The following is a 22386-nucleotide window of genomic DNA, read 5'->3' on the forward strand; positions in this document are numbered from 1 at the left end:
TAATAAACAAATAATGTCAAAAAAAAAAAAAAAAAAAAAAAAAAAAAAAAAAAAAAAAAAAAAAAAAAAAAAAAAAAAAAAGCTAGACCACAAAATAATGTTAATCCTTGAGCATACCTTAGTCACCACGCCATCTTCATCAGAATCGTCTGCATCTTCTAAAACAGTTGCTAAATTTTTAACCATTTCTTTTCCTGTGCTAGTACCTTATATTGTCAAATATTTGTAATAAAAGAAAATATTTATTAATATATTAAATGCTAAAAAGAGGTAAAACAAAATAAACAAATTAACATGTCAAAATTTCAGTTGCAATCCAATTTTGAGCGTGCATCAAAGCCTCTATTGTCTTCGGATGAAGTTTGTTACAATGTGGGCTTACAATCCTACCACAGGTACTAAAAGCAGACTCTGATGCAACACTAGATAACGGGTGGCTAATATGTCTCTTGCAATTTCTTGTAAAATTGGATACTTAACACCATTCAATTTCCACCAACTCAAAATGTCAAAATTAGATGTTCGAGCTAAGACAGGTTCATCCAAATATGCTTCAAACTGTTGCTTCTGATTCATATTATTGGAATTTGATACAAACAAGTCATAATCATTAAAATAATAAAATTCTATATTCTGTGAGGTTCCATCTAAATTTTTAGAGTGATAATCATCACCTTCACCTTCATGCTTTAGCTGATATTCCGTTTCCAAATCTGAACAAATTTTTTTAATCCTTTCCACTTCAAGAAAAAAACTATCTCCATAAAATCTAGGGAAGTAAAACTCAATCAACTTCAATTTGTAACGTGGATCTAAAATTGCAGCTATGACCATTACCCCATGAATTTTCTTCCAATACTTATCAAACTTTGAAATCATATTTGAAACCATGTATCTCTTGAATGTCAGAATTGATCTACTAAAAAATAGCCAATTTCAATTTACAAATTTTTGGGAAAAAAAGATTAGTAGTAGGATATTTAGATCCATAAAATATTTCAGTCACGTGATGAAATATTTTCAGTTTCTCACATATCTCTTTTGCTAATACCCAATCTTGATCCAAAGGCAAACACTTGTACTTTGGCTCTCGTTGTTTTAATCGATAAAAAACAGCCTGGTAATGATGTTACAAGTGTGGTAAAGTGCTACAAATGATTTGATCCTGACCATTTAGTATTAGACATACGAGTAGGAATACTCTATACAAAAGAGTTTGTATAAGATCGGACCACGAAATGTTTAGTCTCGTTATATAACGTTGTTCATGACAAAGACTCTCATTTCACTAGGATGACCATAGGTAACATGACCTTAATCCTGAGTGAGTTGTAAACTCCTGCCTATGAAGGCGGTCCTTTGATTTGCATGGGTGCGAGTGGCCAAATCGTCGACTCAAAGCTTCTACTTTGGGGATTCGTCTGATTGGGGAGCTGGAAACTCAGCTACACAAGACGGAATTTACTCCCTCCCCGAAGCAGGGGTAAGTAGATAAATTACTCCCTTAAGGGCTGATTCTGAGGCTTGAACAATGTGGCGCCACACATTTTCATGGCCTAAGAAGGGTTTACTCATAGTGGGACTATGACGTATTGTTCATTAGAGGAATCAGTGGTACTTAAGGAGTTAGATGTAACTAAACGGGAAAAGCGGTAAATTGACCCAGCTGTACTTACGAGCGATTTGTGAAGGGTCATCGTATTGTTGATTGGTTATATCCAGTGGACATAGAAATATATTTGTAGTACGAAGATGGCAGCTATCAGTCTTTTGTGGAGTTCCCTGCAATTAACGGATGGTGGACATCGTGATTAAAGAGTTTAATCGGTTATTCACGTACCGTTGGAGCTTCAAGCTACAGGTCCATAAGATCCCCTTGGTAGCTCAATGGATTCAAATTGAGAATTAGTTTTTGGGTTAGTTTGAAATGTTCAAATTAACAAGAGGGAATTTGATTATATATGATATAATTAAATTGATTCAATTATATATGATATAATTTATTTGATGTATTAGATATATTAATTGGAGGAGTTAATATAAATATGATTTATATTAAATGCCATGAAGGAGAAAAAGAACTATGGTTTAAATATTACATATGATGTGATATTAAAACTATAGGTTATAAATATAATATGATAAATTAGTTATTATATTTATTTATAACAAAATAAATTATGAGATAATTGTTGTTAGTTATCTTTTTCTCTATTAACCAAATGAGTAGGAAGTTTTAATCAGTTTTGATAACTAATGGATAAAATGAAAAATGTTTTCATTTTTTCATAATTGATCGTGCATAAGGCAGATTGATATACGATAGCCTTAAAAGTATAAACGATCAAGCATCGACTTTTCTAGACGATAGCTTCTAGCTACTCAACGATCGAGTATCCAAGACTTTTTCATTCTCTCACTTACTTGATTGTTTAGTTCCTCTTTCCTTCTGCCAAATCCATATAGAGCCCACACCTCTTGGATTCTCACATCGAGAATACCAAGGTAGTCTCTTGGTAGTGTCGAGTTTGCTGTTCGAGGGTTGAGGATCGAGTGTTACTCGATTGTATTCGAGGATATTCTAGAGGCGTTGCATTCGTGCTGTTGGATCGAGGAAGTACAAGAAGAAAAAGTTCATCAAAGGTATGATTCACTTTATCCCTTTGTTTTTTGTCCTTTAACATGTTGTAATTTACTTGATGCATAACTGTTCTGTGTTAGATTGTAAATGTTGATGTTCATTTACAATGAGATTTGGAATGATCTACTTCCGCTCAATGGTTCTCTTGTTTAAGAGTTCCTTCAGTACCCAACCTTATCCATATATTACAGACCATTTAGGTTATCACTTAAACATGATCCACCTGTATGTTTCCACATACATGTTTAAGTTACAACGATAACCATGGATGTTAGTTTATTGGTTTGTGGTTAATGCAACTAAAATATCACATATTTCATAGACAAAATGAATAAAATATCAAATATTATTAATCATATACAAGTTTGTTTGTACAAGGTTTACAAACTATAGGACTCTATAAGATTTAGGGCATCAACCCTAACAAATGAGCCTAGGGTAAGGTGTTCTGCCTCTGCCTCGACCAAGCTTAGAAAAGTATCCAATGGGGCATGCTCTTCATAAACTCCGACCTAGTGAGCTAAAGGATTATTCTAATATAGCTTCGAAACTCAATTGAAGATAACCCTAGGTCTTCTACTCCTTTAAATACATCTCTGTAGCTTTAGCGAAAGTAAATTGTTCTTAATGGGATGAAAACCCTAGGCACAGTGGAAGCCATAACACAGAACCCAAATGTATTTAAAATTGGCATTTAAAACATAACAAATTTGCATTAAAATAAAACAGGAAAAATAGATTAAGCATGCAATTCTCATAAACTTAATTATACAGGAAAAAAAACTACATTGCAAATCTTTTGGGAATTCTATGGAATTCGTAGGAATTGAGAATGGGTACCACCACTTAGAGTCCACCCTATTACTGCAGGGAAATTGAGGAGATGAGAATTGTGAGATTTTTTTTTTTTTTTTTTTTTTTTTTTTTTTTTTTTCTGTGTCTACGACTATAGATCAATAGCAGCAAGTTAGTCTTTCACGAGTCTTTGTAATATCAGTTGGGTCAAATTACCATTTTACCTCTAGGTTACCTCTACATCCTTAAGTACCAATGCTCCTCTAATGAACAACTTATTTATGATCCAACCATTAATCAAAAACCCATCTCGGGCTAGTGAGAGGGTAGGGCTCTTTGTTCAAGTCCCGGAGACACCACTTAAGGGAACACTCATCTGCTTACCATGAAGTCGGAAAGGAGTGAAATTCATCTTGTATGATTATGTTCCCAACTAACCACTCGGTCTTATCCCTAAAATGGTAGACATATTGAGTCGACAAACTGACCACTCTCACCCATACAAATCAAAGGACATTCCCTCGTGTGAAGGAACTCTAAATATAGGGGACTTATGAGCGGAAGTAGATCGTCCAAACTCCATTGTGAAATAACTCATACATTCACTATCATACTAAACAGGTTATGCATTAAATCATAAATTACATCATTCTTCTTGAAATAAATACAAAGGTTAGAGAGACAATAACTTTGAAGAACCTTTCTTCAAGTGTATCCTCGATCAAACTCGAATGAAGCGAGCAATAACTCGATCTCCTTCGAACATCAGCAAGTAGAATCTCGATCCTCGAACAACCGGACACAACCACAAGATTACATTGGTATTCGCGGTGTGAGAATTCAGAAGTTGTGGGCTCTGGCTTATTTTTATTTGAGGGAAGGATTGGAGTGGAGGAGGAGATGATCGAGTAATGGGCAGCGCTATCATGTAGAAGATGGAAGTCTATCGCATAGACTCGATACTCGGTCGTTTAGGCTCTTTAAAGCTATCGTGTAGTAAAACTCTTTTTACTCTATTGTTAATTATGTCTCGTAGAATAATTAAAAAACCACTTTTTCATCTTTATTCCACTTTGCCATAAAACCCGTATAACCACCCACTAAGATCGATTATTGGAGAAAAAGAATTTTAATTATCATATAATTAATAAATTACAAATTAATACAATAACTAACTTATCATATTATATTTATAACCTATAGTTTTAATATTGCAAATACATAAACCATGGTTCTTTTTCTCTTTTTATGACATTTAGTATAAATCATATTTATATTAAATTTAATAACTATGATTCTTATTCATAGAATTTATATTTGAATCATATTCAAATACTAGTTCCTCCAATCAAACAATAATGTATTAAATACTTATATCAATTATATCATATATAATTTAATTAATTTAATTAAATCATAAATAATCAAATTTCCTCTTGTTAATTTGAACATTTCAAACTAACCCAAAAATTGATTCTCAACTTGAATCCATTGAGCTACCAAAGGGACCTTATGAACTTGTAGTTTGAAGCTGTAACAGTACGTGAATAACTGACTAAACTCTTTAATCACATTATCCACCATCCGTTAACTATCGGACACTCCACTAAAGACTGACAGCTGCACTCTTCTCACTACAGATATATTTTTGTGTTCATTGGATATAACCAATCAACAGTACGATGACCCTTCACAAATGGCTCGTAAGTACAGCTGGGCTAAATTATCGTTTTGCCCTGTAGTTACATCTAACTTCTTAAGTACCACTGATCCTCCTAATAAACAACATATCATAAACCTACTATGACTAAACCCCTTTTGAGTTAAGAGAGGGTGTGGCGCATTGTTCAAGCTCCGGAATCAGCCCTTAAGGGAGCAATTTATCTACTTACCCCTGCTTCGGGGAAGGAGTGAATTTCATCTTGTGTAGCAGAGTTCCCAGCTCCCTTATCAGACGAATCCCCAAAATGGCAGGCTCGTTGAGTCAGCGATTTGGCCACTCTCATCCATGCAGATCAAAGGACCACTCTCATAGACAGGAGTTCACAACTCACTCAGGATTAAGGTCATGTTACCTATGGTCATCCTGTGTTTACAAACTACAAGACCCTATGAAATTTAGGGCATCAACCCCAATATTGTGAGCAGGAGTTCATAATATACTCAGGAGTAAGACTAAGTTGCTTAAGTCATCCTATTGAAATAGAAACCTAACTAGTCAACGAAGTTACATCGAGTGATTACTATTTTGCAGCCCGGTTTGGTGCAAACTCATCGCTCAGGATACCCCCACTCGCATGTCTCCTACACAAACCCGTTGGATCACTGCGTTTGTATTAAATACAAAGTGGGTCGTATCCATAGTGTTACCAGGATAAGGTACCCAACCTTACCCCTATACTATATACCCTTTAAGCTATATCTTGAACATTGATCTCTATACTGTTGGGGTTGATGTCCTAAATCTCGTAGGGTCATATAGTTTGTAAACATTGTTGAACAAACTCATTATATATTTAATATAATATTTGATATTTTATTCATTGCACAAACCAATAAACTAATATCCAAGGTTATCTTTGTAACTTAAACATGTATGTAGAGACATACAGGTAGATCATGTTTAAGTGATAACCCAAATGGTCTAAAGTAGATAGATAAGGTTGGGTACCTTATCCTGGTGATACTACGAGTATGACCCGCTTTGTAGGTGTTACAATTATTGTAAAGTGCTATAAATGATCTGATCCTGATCATTCATGTATTAGACATGCGAGCGGGGATATCCTATACAGAGGAGTTTGTATAAGACTGGACCACGAAATGTTTAGTTTCATTATATAACACCGTTCACAATAGAGACTTACATTTCACCAGGATGACCATAGGTAAAATGACCTGAATCCTGAGTGAGTTGTGAATTCTTGCATATGAGGGCGGTCCTTTGATTTGTATGGGTGAGAGTGGCCAGATCGCCGACTCTACAAGCCTACCATTTTAGAGATTCGTCTGATTGGGAGCTGGAAACACAGCTACACAAAATGAAATTCACTCGTTCTCCGAGGCAGCGGTAAGTAGAGAAAGTGCTCCCTTAAGGGCTGATTCTGAGTCTTGAACAATGTGGCACCACACCCTCTCCTGGTCCGAGAGGGGTTTAGTCATAGAAGAACTATAATTTATTATTTATTAGAGGGATCAGTGGTACTTAAGGAGTTAGATGTAACTACAGGGGTAAAACGGTAATTTAGCCTAGTTGTACTTACGAGTAATTTTTTAAGGTTCATCGTACTATTGATTGGTTATATCCAATGGACACATAAATATATCTGTAATACGAAGAATGCAGTTGTCGGTCTTTAGCAGAGTGTTCGACAGTTAACGGAGGGTGAATAATGTTATTAAAGAGTTTAATTAATTATTTATGTACCGTTGGAGTTTCAAACTATAGGTCCATAAGGTCCCCTTTGTAGCTCAAAAGGATTTAGTATAGAATTAGTTTTTGGATTAATTTGAATTGTTCAAATTAATAGAGGGATTTAATTATATATGATATAATTAAGTTGTTTCAGTTATATGTGATATAATTGTCATAATGTATTTGATACATTTTAGCTTAATGGGATGAAATAAATATTTGAATGAGATTCAAATATATTTTCTATGAATGAGATTCATAGTTGTTAAATTTAATGTAAATAAGATCTATATTAAAGACCATATAATAGAGAAAAGAAACTATAGTCTATATTGTATGTGATACAATATTAAAATTATAGGTTAAATATTAATTTGATATAACATATAATTTCATATATATATAATATGATAAGTTAGTTATCTTAATTATATTTATATTATATTTTGATAATAAGTAAGGGAGTTACAACTTTCTTTCCCATCTTTTCTCTCCACCCACATTAGTGGGTGGTGGTTATCTTTTATGGCAAGAGGAATAAAAGAAAATTGGTCTTTCTTCTTCCCATTTTGCAAGTAAGTTGGACGATTGAGAGAAAAAAATTACAGAAGCGTTTTGTGTATTTCGTATTCTTGATATAGTTCTCAATCTTCTTCCTCATCTACCTTAAAAGTTTTTTCCCTCTTAACCAAAATAGTCAGAGCCCACCACTCCTAGGTTCTCATCCTGAGAATATCAAGATTTTATTATGGTAGTGTCCGAGTTTTGTTCGAGGCTTATCTTGAGGAAGGTCTTCAAGTTGTTTATGGTTGTTCGAGGGAAAAATTGTGAAGAAAAGGTTCTACAAGGGTGATGTTTCTTGAAACCTTTTCTTGTAAAGCATGTTGTTATTTAGACTTTAAATGCATGTCTTATTGTCTGTTTACTGTAAACTTTATATTTAATAATTAATGGAATTTGGTCGATCCGCTTCCGCTCAAGGATCTCCTCATACGAGTTCTTTCATATCTGTCTCTACATACAGTTCAAGACTCATAAGATTGCCTAGGAAACCTATTAGTTCTCCACTCTCAAACCATGATTTTGCTCCACTAATCCACTATTTGACTTAAAGTATCAAAGCATGTGTAGCAAACACAACACTAGCATGTATATTTTTCTATTTTGCATATCACGTTCTTCCTTCTATCAAACAGATTTACCATTGTCGTCATGTAAAAGTTAGAATCTTTTCTTCGTGTAGATTTTGGTATCAACAATAAGTATCAAAATGAAGACTTAAAATAAATATATAATCACAAAAATATTATATTATTATTATCATTATTTTGGAAAATCAAACCTTTGAATTTGACGTCAATAGTACAAACTTTATGATAATTGAGTTGGACGCAAAATAAAGAGAACAAATGTCAATTTATACCTCTGAACTTTAGGGATTGTATCAGTCTAAACTCTGAACTGATAGTTGTATCAATTTAAACCCTGAATTTTGAAAATAATATCAATTTAAACCCCAAATTAATGATTGTATTAATTTAAACCATGAACTTTCATAAGTATATTAATTTAAACCCTAAACTTTTATAAGTGTATCCAAATAAAAAATAATGGAGAGTTAAATCGATACACTTATAAAATTTTAAGGTTTAAGTTGATACACTTATGAAAATTTAGGATTTAAATTGAAACAATTATTAATTTAGGGTTTAGATTGATACGATCTCGAAAGTTTAGAGATGTAAATTGATATTTATCCAAATAAATAGAAATATTAAATTTCTATAGAAATCAATTAAAAAAAAACTCGAATGGTTAAAAGATGGAGAAAACATAATTATTATATATTAAAACAAACATATCTACAATGAATGTGTACATAATTGGCCTAAACGAAATACATGGTTGAAACAGACAATTTGAGTACAAGAAGCGCTTTTATTGAAAAGTAGCCACTAATTTAAGAGGACGTGTGGATTTTAAAGGGCCTTATGAAGAACATGTGGGTCGGTCCACAAGTTTCTAAAGTAAAAAGTTTCTCTTTTTCAACTTTTACTTCCCCATTTTAAGAAGTGGCTCTTTTTAATATTTAAGATAAGATGTGCATTTTTTTAAATCAAATTTTAGATTATATGAAGGATAAATTTTATTTTCCTTTATGTCCTTCCTATTTATATCTTATCTCGGTTAAAAATCATTTTTAGTCCCTATGAATGTTAAAAATCATTTTTAGTCCCTAAACATTCATAGAAGTAACGATATGGTCCTCGAACTTTGATTTGTAATGATTTAGTCCCTATACTTTAAATTTTTTATAACAATTTAGTCCCTGAATTTTACTATATAACAATTTCGTCCTTATACTTTAAGATTTGTAACAACTTAGTCTCTATTGTAGAAAATAATGATAGAGTTCAATGAAATTTCATGCATAAATAAATCGCTAAGCTAATTAGAGACTCAATATTTTTGCAAAATTAAAGTCTCCAATTCCATCATAAAATATTAAAAATTGACCTCTAATTTTGATGGAATATTTTTTACGTGGGGGATTAAATTGTTACATACTAAAATTAAGGGACTAAATTGTTACAAAATCGAAAGTATAGAGACTCAATCTTTACAAACCAAAGTTCATAGGGACTAAATTGTTACTTTCAAGAAAGTTTAGGGACCAAGAATGATTTTTATCCTATTTTCTATTTTACCCTTCAATTAGAGGAAGTAAACATTTAGGCTTCATTTGGTTACAGTTTTTGTTTTTAGTTTTTAAAAATTAAGCTTATAAACACCTATTCCACCTAGATTATTTACTTTGTAATGTACTTTCTATAATATTTTCAAAATCAAAGTCAAGTTTTGAAAACTAAAAATATATATATATTTTTTTAAAAAAATATATTTTTTGTTTTTGGAATATGGATAAGAATTCAATCATTCTACTTAAGAAAGTACAATTTTCAAAAATTAAAAAAAAAAAAAACCAAATGGTTACTAAACCGCCTTAACTTTTAAAAATCAATGAGAATATGAAAATTTAAATATACAATCTCAAGGAAAGGCGTACATGTCAATCATCATGCCCCATATGTGTCGACACCCCTCTCCCCCCCCCCCCCCCCCCCCAGGAAATATAAAACGAAGAAGGAAAAAACAAGACAAAAATAAAAGGTTAATAAGGACAACTAAAGAGAAAAAAAAAAAAAAAAAAAAAAAAAAGCATTCTAACCTAAAATAAAACAAAAAATAAAAATTACTTAAACCTTTCGTATACTTACATGGCCAAAACCTGATGATAATTAGCATGTACTCTTTTTTTTAGGCTAGATATTTAAATCTTCATACCCCACATTGTTGTACTAATAATAAATAATAAGTGGACAAACCTAAACCGTCATAAATCAAGACCAAAGTAAGAACAATAATAAGAACACAATAGAAACAAATTATCTCTAGAACATTAGATGGGGTTATGAGAATATAGTGGTTCCAAGAACCAAACATAATGACGAGACAAGAAAGCTATGGAGATTAATGAAGAGATTAATTAATAACTTCGTTACCTATCGAGATTATCGACATCTACATAATTCTAACCTTAATAATAAAACTTTCATATTTGTACATTTTCCTTTGGAAAATACATACCTTCTCGTTTGTCAACAAGAATCTATCTTGTGTACACCATTAAAATTTTGACGGTCATTTAGATTGATTAACAAATTTTTCCTTGTTAGTTATACAAAATAGCCATAAATTTTGGATAAATTTCAATTGCACCTAACTCTTGAAAAGTTTCATTTTTATCCTCAAAATTTAAAAAATTATCAAAATAGATTATAAAAATTGGTGTGATTTCAAGTTTCATTTTTATCCTCAAAATTTAAAAAATTATCAAAATAGATTATAAAAATTGGTGTGATAGCCAATATGTAAAGTTAGGTATGTGTGATATTATTTACAACTGTACATGAGATTGATTTGATATGGTAAATATCCCATCACCCATGTACCTTCCAATTTTTACATATTACCTGTAATGACAATTTTTATCTTAGTTTAACAAAAAGAAAAAAAGGAAAAAAGGAAAAAAAAACTTTCCAATGCCATTTTTTAGAATAAAATTTAAATTTCAACTTTTCGAAAATTAAAACCTACCACAAAATTCAATGGCTCGTTTCTCGAAAACCCACACATCTCTTATCAATATGTATATAATTATTTCTCGAGCACAAGTATAAATACGAAAATAAAAAAAATAAAATAGAGCACCAACGTCGTAAGCAAAGAAAGTAAGGTGTATGGGTAGGAGAATCTGAGGGAGATTTACCAATGTTGGAGTTGAAACGAATCTAGAGTGTGAATAAAGAGAGTATGGTATTTAAATTAAAAGAAATATGCATTCCCACACCTAATCCATATCACATTAACAACCATAAGCTATGCTATAGCCTCCAACTTTCTTTTTCCTTTTTGATTTGCAGAGACAGAGATCGAACAATACATGAAAAAGAAAGTGTTTGGGTTTAATAGCAAAGCAGAGTGGAGGTTTTGGCATCTGTTTGCCAAATAAGTCGGTGGGTAAAGAAGATTTCACATTTCTAACTTCCTAAAAACTAAAAAGGAAAAAAAAAAATTGAAATGAAAAAAAAAAAAAAAAAGGAGAAAATGAAAACCAATCTGATGCTCTATTCAACTTCACATAACTGTGGGCAAAGATACAAACATGTTATTGGTAGTAGATTTGAAGGATGAAGTTGAGGGAGCTGAGCATGATTCCTTGGATTTGTTTTCCCTAGGATATGGATAAATGGCTGCCAATTCCCGAACCCGACAAAGAACAGACTCCGGTACTTGCTGCGATGCTTGCTTCCGACCAAGGACGACCTGCTATTCAGATAGAATTTAGTGTTGACTAATCAAATATTCAGCCAAAACACAGCCTTTAGTGAAGCAAAACCATGAAAATCCAAGACTACCGTAGATTTTTTGACATGTTTGGGAGTGATCTAAAATAGTTAATATCACTTTTATCATTTCCAAAATCACTTTGAAAATGCTATTGAAAATTGTGTTTAGAAGTGTAAAATCGATTGAAGAAGTTTATAAAGCATTGTACTTAAGTAGAACAAGAAAACAAAAACATAATCCAACCTTTCTTCTGTTTTGCAACTGTGTGTCACTTGCCTTCAACAGATTTCTCCATTTGTCCTGAACATGATGGAAAAGAAGTTAAAAAAACCACCAACTAAAGATGGCAAAACCCAGCAGTTTAGAATTGATCAATTTCTAGTTCTCAATCTAAAAAAGAAACTAGTTGAAAAGGCAAACAGCAATTTGTTTTACCTTGAGATCCACAGATGTTCTATGTGAAGATGAAGCAAACTGTAGCCTCTTTATTTCTGTCCACCTTCCAACTCCGTATTCTGAAACACCTTCTACCAACTTCATAACCTCGGAAAGAGTCCACGAGATATGATGCTTCCGGCGACTGTTGCCTTTTTGAGTACTGTTACTTTTAGTGACACACTCGTCTTCAGTGTTCTCATCTTCGGACTCGGCCGAGAAAGACTCCACGTCATATTTATCTTTTATGCATAATATTCTATTGTCCTTAATCTCCTCCGGCTCCTGATAATATCACCAAGATTATGAATAGCTGCTGAGTTCAGAACTCCAAATTTTATCTCTATATTCCTCCAGTAGAAGACTTAGCATGCCTTAAAAACACTGATAAGAGAAATACATCATAGATAAAATACGAATTTATGAAACGGCACTATTCTTACCCAACATATTCTCTTTTTGGCTGAGTGACCTTCTTCTATTGGAAGACCAAACGGAACCTGAATACAACCTCCATTGAATGATTTATCTTTATGAACTATTGGTGCTGCTTTAATTTTCTTCTGCCATTGCTGTTTGTGAGACTCAGAAGGGATATACTTGTCCTTGGAAGCTTTAGGAACGCTTCTCTTGCTATTAGATCTTGACTTTTGTTCAACTGACTCTTCACTGTATCTCCTGGGAGGCTTTCGCAATCTCTTTTCTGTAACAACTGTATCTCCTCTATTTCCTTCATTGAAGGGAATGATTTTAGATTCGTTGTGTTCAAAATTTGTCTTTGAGGAGTCGCAACTTGATAGTCTCTTCCTTTTCATAGGCCTGTCGTCTGACATATTCTCATCATCCAAGCATGCAGTAGTGCTACCTGAACAGCCAGATGACCCGGTGCTAGATGAGATCATAAGTTTGCCTTCCTTCTGATCGAAAGCCACACTATGCCCTGCAACCATCAAACTATTTTTAAGCAGAATATCAACTTAGAAAAGATAAATTCCAGTCATAAACAAGTTTTGGCACCAGACCTCCAGGAAAAGACAAATCAACACCAATGTCTGTTGTACAAAAGCCTTGTGAGTAGCTACCAAAATCCACATTGCCTAGGAAAGAAGCATTGGATGAACCAGGAGCCAAATTGAAGATATCATCTGTGGTTCGACAGTTCACTGAACAATGGAAAGAGAGTTCCTCCGATAAAAAAAACTAGACAAATCCAAAACAAGTCAGTTGCAAAACAATTTAGGGAAGAAGGTCCCACCAGCTCCCGGATGTTTGTTAATCCCAGAACACACATCATCAGCTCGCAATTTTTCATCATGATCCTACAAGTATAGAATTATTTTCAATAGCATCAAAAAGCCTTCCAAGATAATAGCTATTCAGAACCTTCTTAAGGAAAAAAGAAGAAAATTATCAGGTAGGTACCAAAGACAGGTTCCATCTATGGTATTATCAACTATTGGCTGGCCACATGAATGACCATAATGATGTCAAAACAAAAAGGAAATTAGTGAAGCAAAATGGCAATCCCTTTGTTGGACATGTCAATTTCAATGATCCAGAACAGGTTGTCGTGTGCAATCAATGGGATTTTAATGATACTCATATAATATGTCATAGTTTCTGATTTTCATAGATCACGCAAAGCCTAATTAACATTTTTGCTCAATTGCATGCAACTAGATTACCAGTCTAATTATGGTGTTCAAAATACCTGATACAACAAATGGAATTGTTCGAATCGTCAAGACAATGGTTCACAAATGACATGCAAGATAAAAATGATATTCCATATGTTCCCATTCCCACTAAAATTTCAATCGTATCTATAGTGCAAGACACATTGACATTGGCACATATTTATGCACAAATATGGGCATACTTGGTGCTTATTACACATTTGTAAATGATAAAATGTCCTACTGAGAATTTATTTAAAGAATATCAATAACCAAATATAAATACCTAATTTTAGTCGTTAAAAAATACGTACTAACAATAATAATCCCAATCAAGGATTCCATAATTGAAAGTCCATACAAAAAGAGATATTTACAAGTATAGGATGAGAATGCCTCATTGTCTTCTTTTATGTATGCCTCATTTTCTTCTTTTATGATTCTTTTATTTGAGCAGAACTTACACCAATCCAAGAATGCCTGTACTCTTTCAGATCATTCAGATCATTCGTATCTACCTTTTATCAATAAAGTATACAAGGCAAGTCGGATGCGTCTCACTTTAATATCTATTAGTTGTCTTTTTCTGGTTTGAGCCATGTGTTCAAGCATGTCTACATAGAACACTATGAACTGTAGAAACATTATTTTGAGTACAGTACTTGTATTGAACACAAACGTCACCAGGACACAATCCATAACTGGTGAGAAACTAATGGCCGGAGAGAAAAAGATAATTCTGCAATTGCAACTCACAACCTTAATCTCTTATAGAAGACAACTTTTTATATGGTATTTTTTAAAAAGGGAAACCAACAGACTCTGAAAAGTGTATTACAACAGCCTTAGACTAAAATGTATTACAAACTGTTTAAAAAGGGAAACCAACAGACTGTTTTCTATATTACTTAATACATGTCTTTTGCTGTTCTTGAGAACATTTAAGTGTTTGTCTCAAGTTGATAGTTTTTTTCAAGAACTTGACTGAAATCAGCTCAAGAAAAAATTGTTATCTAAAGATTAGATCAGTTTCTTATTAGAAAAATGTTTGATATAAAGCCATGAAGCACGGACACTTCATATTAGAGGTTGACATGGATTCGTCCGGACAGGCAGTGGACATGTGTCCGACATGCCAATTTGTGTCTTTTTTTTTTTTTTTTTTTTTGAATTTCGGACATGCTGGGACATGCAGCTTCACAGACACGCTGAAAAAAAATTAAAGTAAGTTTAAAATTTGGGCCCAAATTTTAAGCCCATTAACTTTCTTTTCTAAAAATATAAAAAAATCATCCCCCACTTTGTCTTGCACTTCATGAAAACAAGCAGCAGCAGCACAAATGATGCCTTCCCAGTTCTTCACACCAGAGAAGAAGTTGATGCCAAGCCAACACTGCTTGTTGGTTTTTGCTTGCCATCGATATTATCAAATATCAAGTATGTTTTTTTTAGCTAGTGCCTACTACTGTTTACCCATCCATCCTCAAAAACCATTTTATTTTTTTAGCCACTGGCCACTGCCTTTTACCCACTCATCCATTTTATTCTTTTCAGCTACTATCATATCAGTATGCCGTTTACCCTTCCATCTTCAAATCTTTTTACCTGTTTTATTTTTTTTAAGCTACTGCCGTTTACCAGGGGTCCAATCTATTTTTTTTTTTTTTCCTATCTTCAAAGTTGAAACTCTTATATTAACTTGACAGTTAGATATTTTAGTGGAGTTCAATTAGTATTTTATGTTCAATGTACATATATTCTAAAAAAATAATTTAAAAAAATCGTGCATCCCCAACGTGTCCATGTCCTAGTATTTAAGAAATTGGCGTATTGCCGTGTCCTATCGTATCCATGTCTATGTCCCGTATCCGGACGTGCTTCTTAAACACAAAGTAATTTCATGTACCCGTTCCCACAAGTCAATGAAAAAACTCAAAGATCCTTAAAAGTACAATAAAACCACATGAATTTATTCAAATAAGACCTCCTAAGTCTGCTTCATCCTATTATCGAAACTTATGTTTTTCCAAGAATCTCTTTTTTTAAAAAAAAAAAAAGAAAAAAAAAAACCCACTAGACTACAATCATCAACCCTGACCCCAATGATAGAAAGATGCCTACTATAAAAGAATAAGGAAGCTGCTCAAATTATGTGAGTTATAATTAGGATAATAAGTTGAAAATAATCTGGTCTTAAGATTTGAAAGTAATAAAAGATGAATGAAACCAAATGCAAATACCAAACACATTTAGTAGTTACTAAGCAGCATCATAAATACTTGGTTCTCTCCCTAGACTCCTTCCAAAATTTGCATGCTTTCAAAACCCTTCCAACATTTGTATGTATAACTGCTTCTGTAACAAACACCTTACCTCATGAGTCACGATAATATGCCTCTAGCATCACAAATAGTATTTCCTATATTTATCCATATAATATTCCTCGGGCCTTATTCTTGAAAGTCATTTGCCCTCAATGTGTGGTTGAACAATACGTTCTCCCGAAGTAAACAAGAAAACTGTAGACAAGGTCAATATCCAAAATAAAAGCTCAGATTTTTCTCCTTTTTCTTCCTGCTCAGCTAGCACACTCTCCTCTATGCACCCTTCCTTCCCAAGAAAAAGGTTTATGCTTGAAGCTTAATCCTTCGAGCTTAAACATTTGTGAATTACCTTTGATAATTTTCTTCGGTTCTAGTGATATACGACTTTCATCTAACACGATGATAATTTATATATCATGTGTTGTTTGCATAGATCTGAAATTCTCGCCCTCAGCCCACGTATTCTGTTCATTCCACCTTTGTGCAATCCCCTTCCATTCTCATCTATGGAGAAACCTTGTGCAAATTTGCAATCAACTGCTTGTGACTTGGATCTTCTTAATCCTTTGAATCCATCCCAATTTCTCCAATGTTAATGTGTTTCTTCTACTGTATTTATCAAAGGTTATTAACGCCAAAGTTTCTATTGATTTTGATGATCTACAGGATCATTTATTCAAGATTTCATTACCATAAATTTCTAACTTCATTCTGGATCCACATCTCTCTTTGGTGCCAATATAAAAAAGGAACAAAATCTGGGATTGAATACTATGAATGAAAATTAAAATGGTTAGATATGCATGAGCTTTAGTTCTCCCCACGACTCATTCCAAGGACCAGAACTTTCTTGTTTTTAAACCCATATAACCACTGCTCTTACAAACTCTTTAACTAATAACAAGCATAGCCTCTGATATCCTAACAGTGTTTCTAACCTCTATTTTTGTAGTATTTCTAAACTAAGTATAATCTACAAGTACTAAGTTACGCATGCCCACTACCCAATTAGTGTTCATGCAGAAAACTAGAAGACTATCTACTACCAGAAATCATATTGTATTATATTAAGTAAAAAGTACGTACAAGAGAGAAAAATTGATCCTATAAAAGATGACCCAAAATTTCAAACTACAGCAGGACGCCTAATCCCATAAAATCAGAAAAGTTGAAAATTATTGAAGAACATCAAGAATACACAACTTGCACTTAACGGAGAAAAGAATAAATTTAAGGTAATCACAACAGTTAATGTGTGACAACAAGGAGGCAGTGCATTTTCCAATACAAAATGACACTTAAGAGTTAGATCAAAGAGTCAAAGAGATAGAGATAATGCAGATGGATTTCACATGTCGATTCAAAAGAGTGATGCCTCTAAACATTATTGAAGAAAGAAGTGAAGAAACAGCTGTGTTAAAATACTTGACAGTAAGATAGTACCTCCTGCTTGGTTCTCTCTCCTTCTAGTGTAAGGCTAGAATGCAATGATTCTGCAACAGAGAATTGAAATTTATTAGTAGAAAATAGGAGACAGCATGATGTGTGTGCATATATATTGAAACAAACGTAAGCATGAAGTAGAAGCAAAAGGGTATAGTATTTTATGGTTTATTCTGAAAAAAATGGTAGAAAGTAGGGACTTTGCATGTCCACATGATCTTACAACATTAATAAAAGACAATCATAAGATTTGAATCTCCTAATCTCCTAGGTAGTTGACTACCATGGGTTTGAACCAGTCAACCTAGGAGGCTAAAAGGAAAAGGTTGTGAACGATAGGTAAAAAAGTTGTACCTATCGGAACAAACACACTTATACCAGTTTCAACGAAGAGCACGTTGACATCACTATCAAATGATAAAAGTTATACCTATCCAGATTTGTAGACAAGTACAAAAGACCAACAATGGTTATTAGATTTTCCAAAAGTAAAGACAAGCCTAGAAGAGAAGGAAGTAAATGTCAGCGTTGAAATTGAAATGAAACAATCAACCCACATAATACATAGTAAATAAAACAGTTAACTGACACAATGCTTCTCCCTGCCGAAAATCTTTTAAATCCCACCTAAAGGGAACAGGAAATTATTTCAATAAAAGGAAAAGAATAAAAAAAGGTTGAATCTTGTAACAGGAATATTTGTGCAATGAAATCAATTCTGCACCACTTCCGGTAAAACAACATAAGAATCAACAGAAGCATCAACACCAATCAACCCCATGTGTTAGTTGAAATGAAAATTAATGAGCAATATAATATTTGAAGACCATTAACAGTCAAATGGATAGACTGGACACAGTAATTCACTCCACAAATCAACAAACAGCTCCAATTACAATAAGAAGATAAGTACTAAGAAATCAATGAGATAATTACCACTATCAATCTTTATCTGATCAAAATCAACAGCAAAAGAAAAATGTTCAATGCCTAAGCACTTATGAGAGTGGAACGTGTTGAAATCTAGAACACTGCCAGAAAAGCATTTGTTAAAGTCAGGTTCCAAGAAATGTTCCACCCCTAAGACATCATCTTCTGGAACAGGGAAAATAGATAAATCCGAGTCAACCTAGAGGGAAAAAAAGAGGTTGTCAACAGAATAACAGGAGTCAGAAGCATCAAATTCCCGGGGGGGAAAATTACAAAAAGACAAGATATTCAAAAACAAATTTATGCCAACATCGAGAAATCCCCTTCAGTTACCATTAAATAAATAATACTGTCGAACCAAAAATGATCAGATGGCTATGTAAATAGATAGAGAGAGAACGCCAAACCAAAAACAATAGTGTTCAACTGAAACAGGATAGCTAATCAGGATCACTTTGTCAGTTAATACAAATTGCTTCTGAATAATCTTTTCTCCATAATTTTATCATGCATGATGCATCTCTCTTTCTCCAGCTTAATGACAAGCAGAGAGGGAAAAGAACACGCCAAATCCAAGTGATGATTCAAAAAATTAACTTAAACTACATTGGTGTAACTTGGCAGTATCTGTCAAGGGGAAGGAGAACAAGGGGAAATATACTTTCCATAATAGTTCCAAATCAGAACATCACTGTGAACGTATTGCCTCCTTCAATAATGACCCCACTAGAAGACATAATCAAGTAAATAGAAAACTGAAAAGGTAAGGACCCAACATAACATCAAACTCCACCAAGTTGCATAGCATTTTTTGCAAGTTAAGAGATATCAATACAATTATGAATTAAATAACTTTCTACTGGATTGTAAATCATGCATACATCAGGAAACTCATAAGTAAACATTTTTGTAGCCTGATTGGAAGTCATCATAGTTTCCTTGGACGCCGCATTCATCGTGTAATGAAGACAATCCTTTCCTTCAAGCCAATGGTATGTCTGTAGATAAAGAACAAAATCCATGTTTCAAACTTGCAATGTAATTGAAAGCCAGGCCATCAAAAAAGGAGAAAGGAGAGAAAAATGCAATTCCCTATCTAATAAAACAACCAATTTTTACAAAACACCACAGAAATGAGCATATGCAACTAAATTAAAAACCCAAAAAAAGAAAAAAATTCACTCCGATCTTCATCAAAACCAATCCCAGGTGACGCTCAGGCACACCAACAGTAAGAGCAAGACACAAAACCAATCAAGAAATTCCATGCAACCAAAAAGCTCAAACCAGCAGTGACCCAGAACACCAAATAAGTAACCACAACAAATTCATCAAGAGTTCAGTAATGAAGATAAGCACCCAACAACCAAAAAAATACAAAAAGCACAGAAAACAAGCACAAAGAAGCAAAAAAAACCACAAACTTACAGACCCCAGAAAGGAAAAAAGAAAAAAAATCGAGCAAACCTCAAAAGGGACGTACCAAAGGTCAATTTCTGAAACACCCCAAAGCCAGAAATCCACATCCAGAGCAAAAAAAAGCTCAAAGTTTCATAGAACAGTGGCAGAAATCCATCACATTGCAATGTCTGGGAGAGAAAATAGAAAAGACCCAGAAGGGAAAGTGGAAAGAAAAACTAGGGGAAAGGGAAAGGGTGATGAAAGGTGAAGAAGAAGAGGAGGGAAAAACAAGTGAGGAGCAAAGGAAGTGAAGAGAGCGGTGAACTTTTAGGTGGCGGATTTGAAATGGGCTTGAAAAAAATTAGATTGAAATGAGAAGAGTGGAGTCCGGAAGAGATGTAAGCGACAAATCATCGTCATTTTGCCGCCTTAACGTTACGGTCCTTCACGAGTCATTTTGACTCGTAATGCGTGAAACTTCAGAATTCTCACGCGCCTTATTTCCCACGCGCGGCGCGGATTCTCAATCTATTTTAAACTTTTTTTTTTTTTTAATTATTATTCTTCTCTGGCCATTCTCTCTCTCTCATCACTGAAATTTTTATATTTTTTTTTTCACTTTGGATTTTCTCTGTCTCTCCCTTTACTTTTAAATTTTTTAGCAATTTAGTTCCTATTTAATTAGGCAGTTATTAATAAATAATTTTGATGATTTTTTCACATCATAGACTAAATTGTAACAAATTTTGAAAATATCAAAATTTGTTACATATTAAAGTTTATAGACTAAACCGTTACAAACCAAAATTCATAGACTAAATTGTTGCTTTCATTAAAGTTTAGGAAACAAAAGTGTTTCTTGACCTTGAAAATATATTCACACGTTATATTTTCTAGTATGAAAATTATTATTTTTTTATTTAGTCAATTTCGATAAAAATAATTTTTAGAAATAAAATTTAGTATTTATTAAAAATATATAGATTAAAATTAGATATTTAAAAATATAATGACTAAAATTTATCAACAACTTCAGAGTATTAAGACAAAATTATATTTTAATATATATTATTTTCTATAAGATTAATTTTAGTTCTATTTTGTAATGTTGAATATTTATAGTGAAGAGATGTTTGGTTTTTTTTTTTTTAATTTTAAAAAAAAACATGTGACCTTAGATTATTATTATTATTGTTTGTGTGTTGCTTTTATAGATTATTACATAAGTTGGATATAATTCTATACTATATCTTGAAGAACCTTCCATTATATTAAAATATTGTTTGTTTAAAATAACCTTAGTTTGTTGAAAATAACGCCATTAGATATTGAGTTACTAGGAAAAAAAAAACCATATACAAACAAGCTTCCTCATTTGATGTCAATGTCTAAATATGTATCATAGCACACACACATGCACATAAAGGAAGATATTTCCAACAATATATTCTTTTAAAAAATAGGCTTGTTTGATGCAAACAAATATAAAGTGAGCTTAATTGGTTAAAGGCATCCAACTTAAGTCTTAAAAAAAGAGTAGCCTAAAATTATTGCCTATAATAATAAATTTCATCCTCATGCAAACTTAGGATTTCTTACAAATTTGGCCAAAAAAGTTTTAAAAACTAGGCATATAGCCCATATTTATTACTTTTACAAAAATGGCAAAAGTTTAAGTTCAGTCCATGTTTTACCTTCCTTCTATTGATATATTTTCGATACACTACTGATATACATTTGATATCCTTGATACACTATTAATATACATTTGACACCTTATCGATAGATACTTGATACACTCGAAATATTATTCTGATACACAGAGTTATTTAACTGTTTTACATTTAAGAGCAATTAAGTAAATAAAGATTTGTGGCAATTTTCGTAATGATCCAAATTTTTACATATATCTAATCAACATAAATTGAGATCATTACCCATAGAATATAATTTCTTAAAAATTAAACCTCATGTTTTTCTATTAAAACCATGTATTACCGATGTAAATAAAACTGAGACTAAAGTTTAATAGCATAAATCATAAAATAACAACATAGTCTTTAATATCAAGTAAGCATAAAATAAATATATTGTCTAAATTAATTAAATTAAGATTTTAGCAAGTTGTCTCATGGTTTATCCTCTTCAATGTCAAGATCATCCTCGACAAACTCATCATCATCTAGATGTTTATATGAAAAAAGTAAAACCACGAGATGTACTCTGTAAGTGGTTTCCATCATAAGGAACTTTCATGCTCAATCATATAGATTGTGTCATCATGTTTGTATGCTTGCATAATCTATACTAGCATATAGATTATGAGACAACCTAACCGAACTTATCTGTACTTGCTTGCATATCCTTACATGCATATTTATATTTTTGAACACAGTAATATGCTTTCAAACATTA

General features: G+C 32.7%; 1 protein-coding gene across 3 annotated transcripts; it reads right to left on the bottom strand.

The window, feature by feature from the left end:
• Window positions 1–11231: 11231 nt before the first annotated feature.
• Window positions 11232–20329, bottom strand: LOC120082937. 3 transcript variants are annotated; one of them, XM_039038373.1, is made up of 10 exons: window positions 20054–20329; window positions 19452–19568; window positions 18577–18671; window positions 17641–17690; window positions 13453–13516; window positions 13220–13360; window positions 12641–13137; window positions 12198–12482; window positions 12006–12062; window positions 11232–11741 (listed from the first exon to the last, which is right to left on the bottom strand). In XM_039038373.1, exons 2-10 carry the CDS (start codon window positions 19463–19465, stop codon window positions 11550–11552), a joined length of 1395 nt encoding a protein of 464 aa, XP_038894301.1. In that variant the 5' UTR covers window positions 19466–19568; window positions 20054–20329; the 3' UTR covers window positions 11232–11549. The 3 variants fall into 3 exon arrangements, with proteins under 3 accessions (XP_038894301.1, XP_038894299.1, XP_038894300.1); XM_039038371.1 differs by having other exon boundaries at window positions 18577–18769; XM_039038372.1 differs by having other exon boundaries at window positions 11232–11738; window positions 18577–18769; window positions 20054–20327.
• Between the last annotated feature and the right edge of the window lie 2057 nt (window positions 20330–22386).

This window comes from Benincasa hispida, chromosome 8 (assembly GCF_009727055.1).
Source record: "Benincasa hispida cultivar B227 chromosome 8, ASM972705v1, whole genome shotgun sequence".
In the NCBI taxonomy this organism is placed as follows: domain Eukaryota; kingdom Viridiplantae; phylum Streptophyta; class Magnoliopsida; order Cucurbitales; family Cucurbitaceae; genus Benincasa; species Benincasa hispida.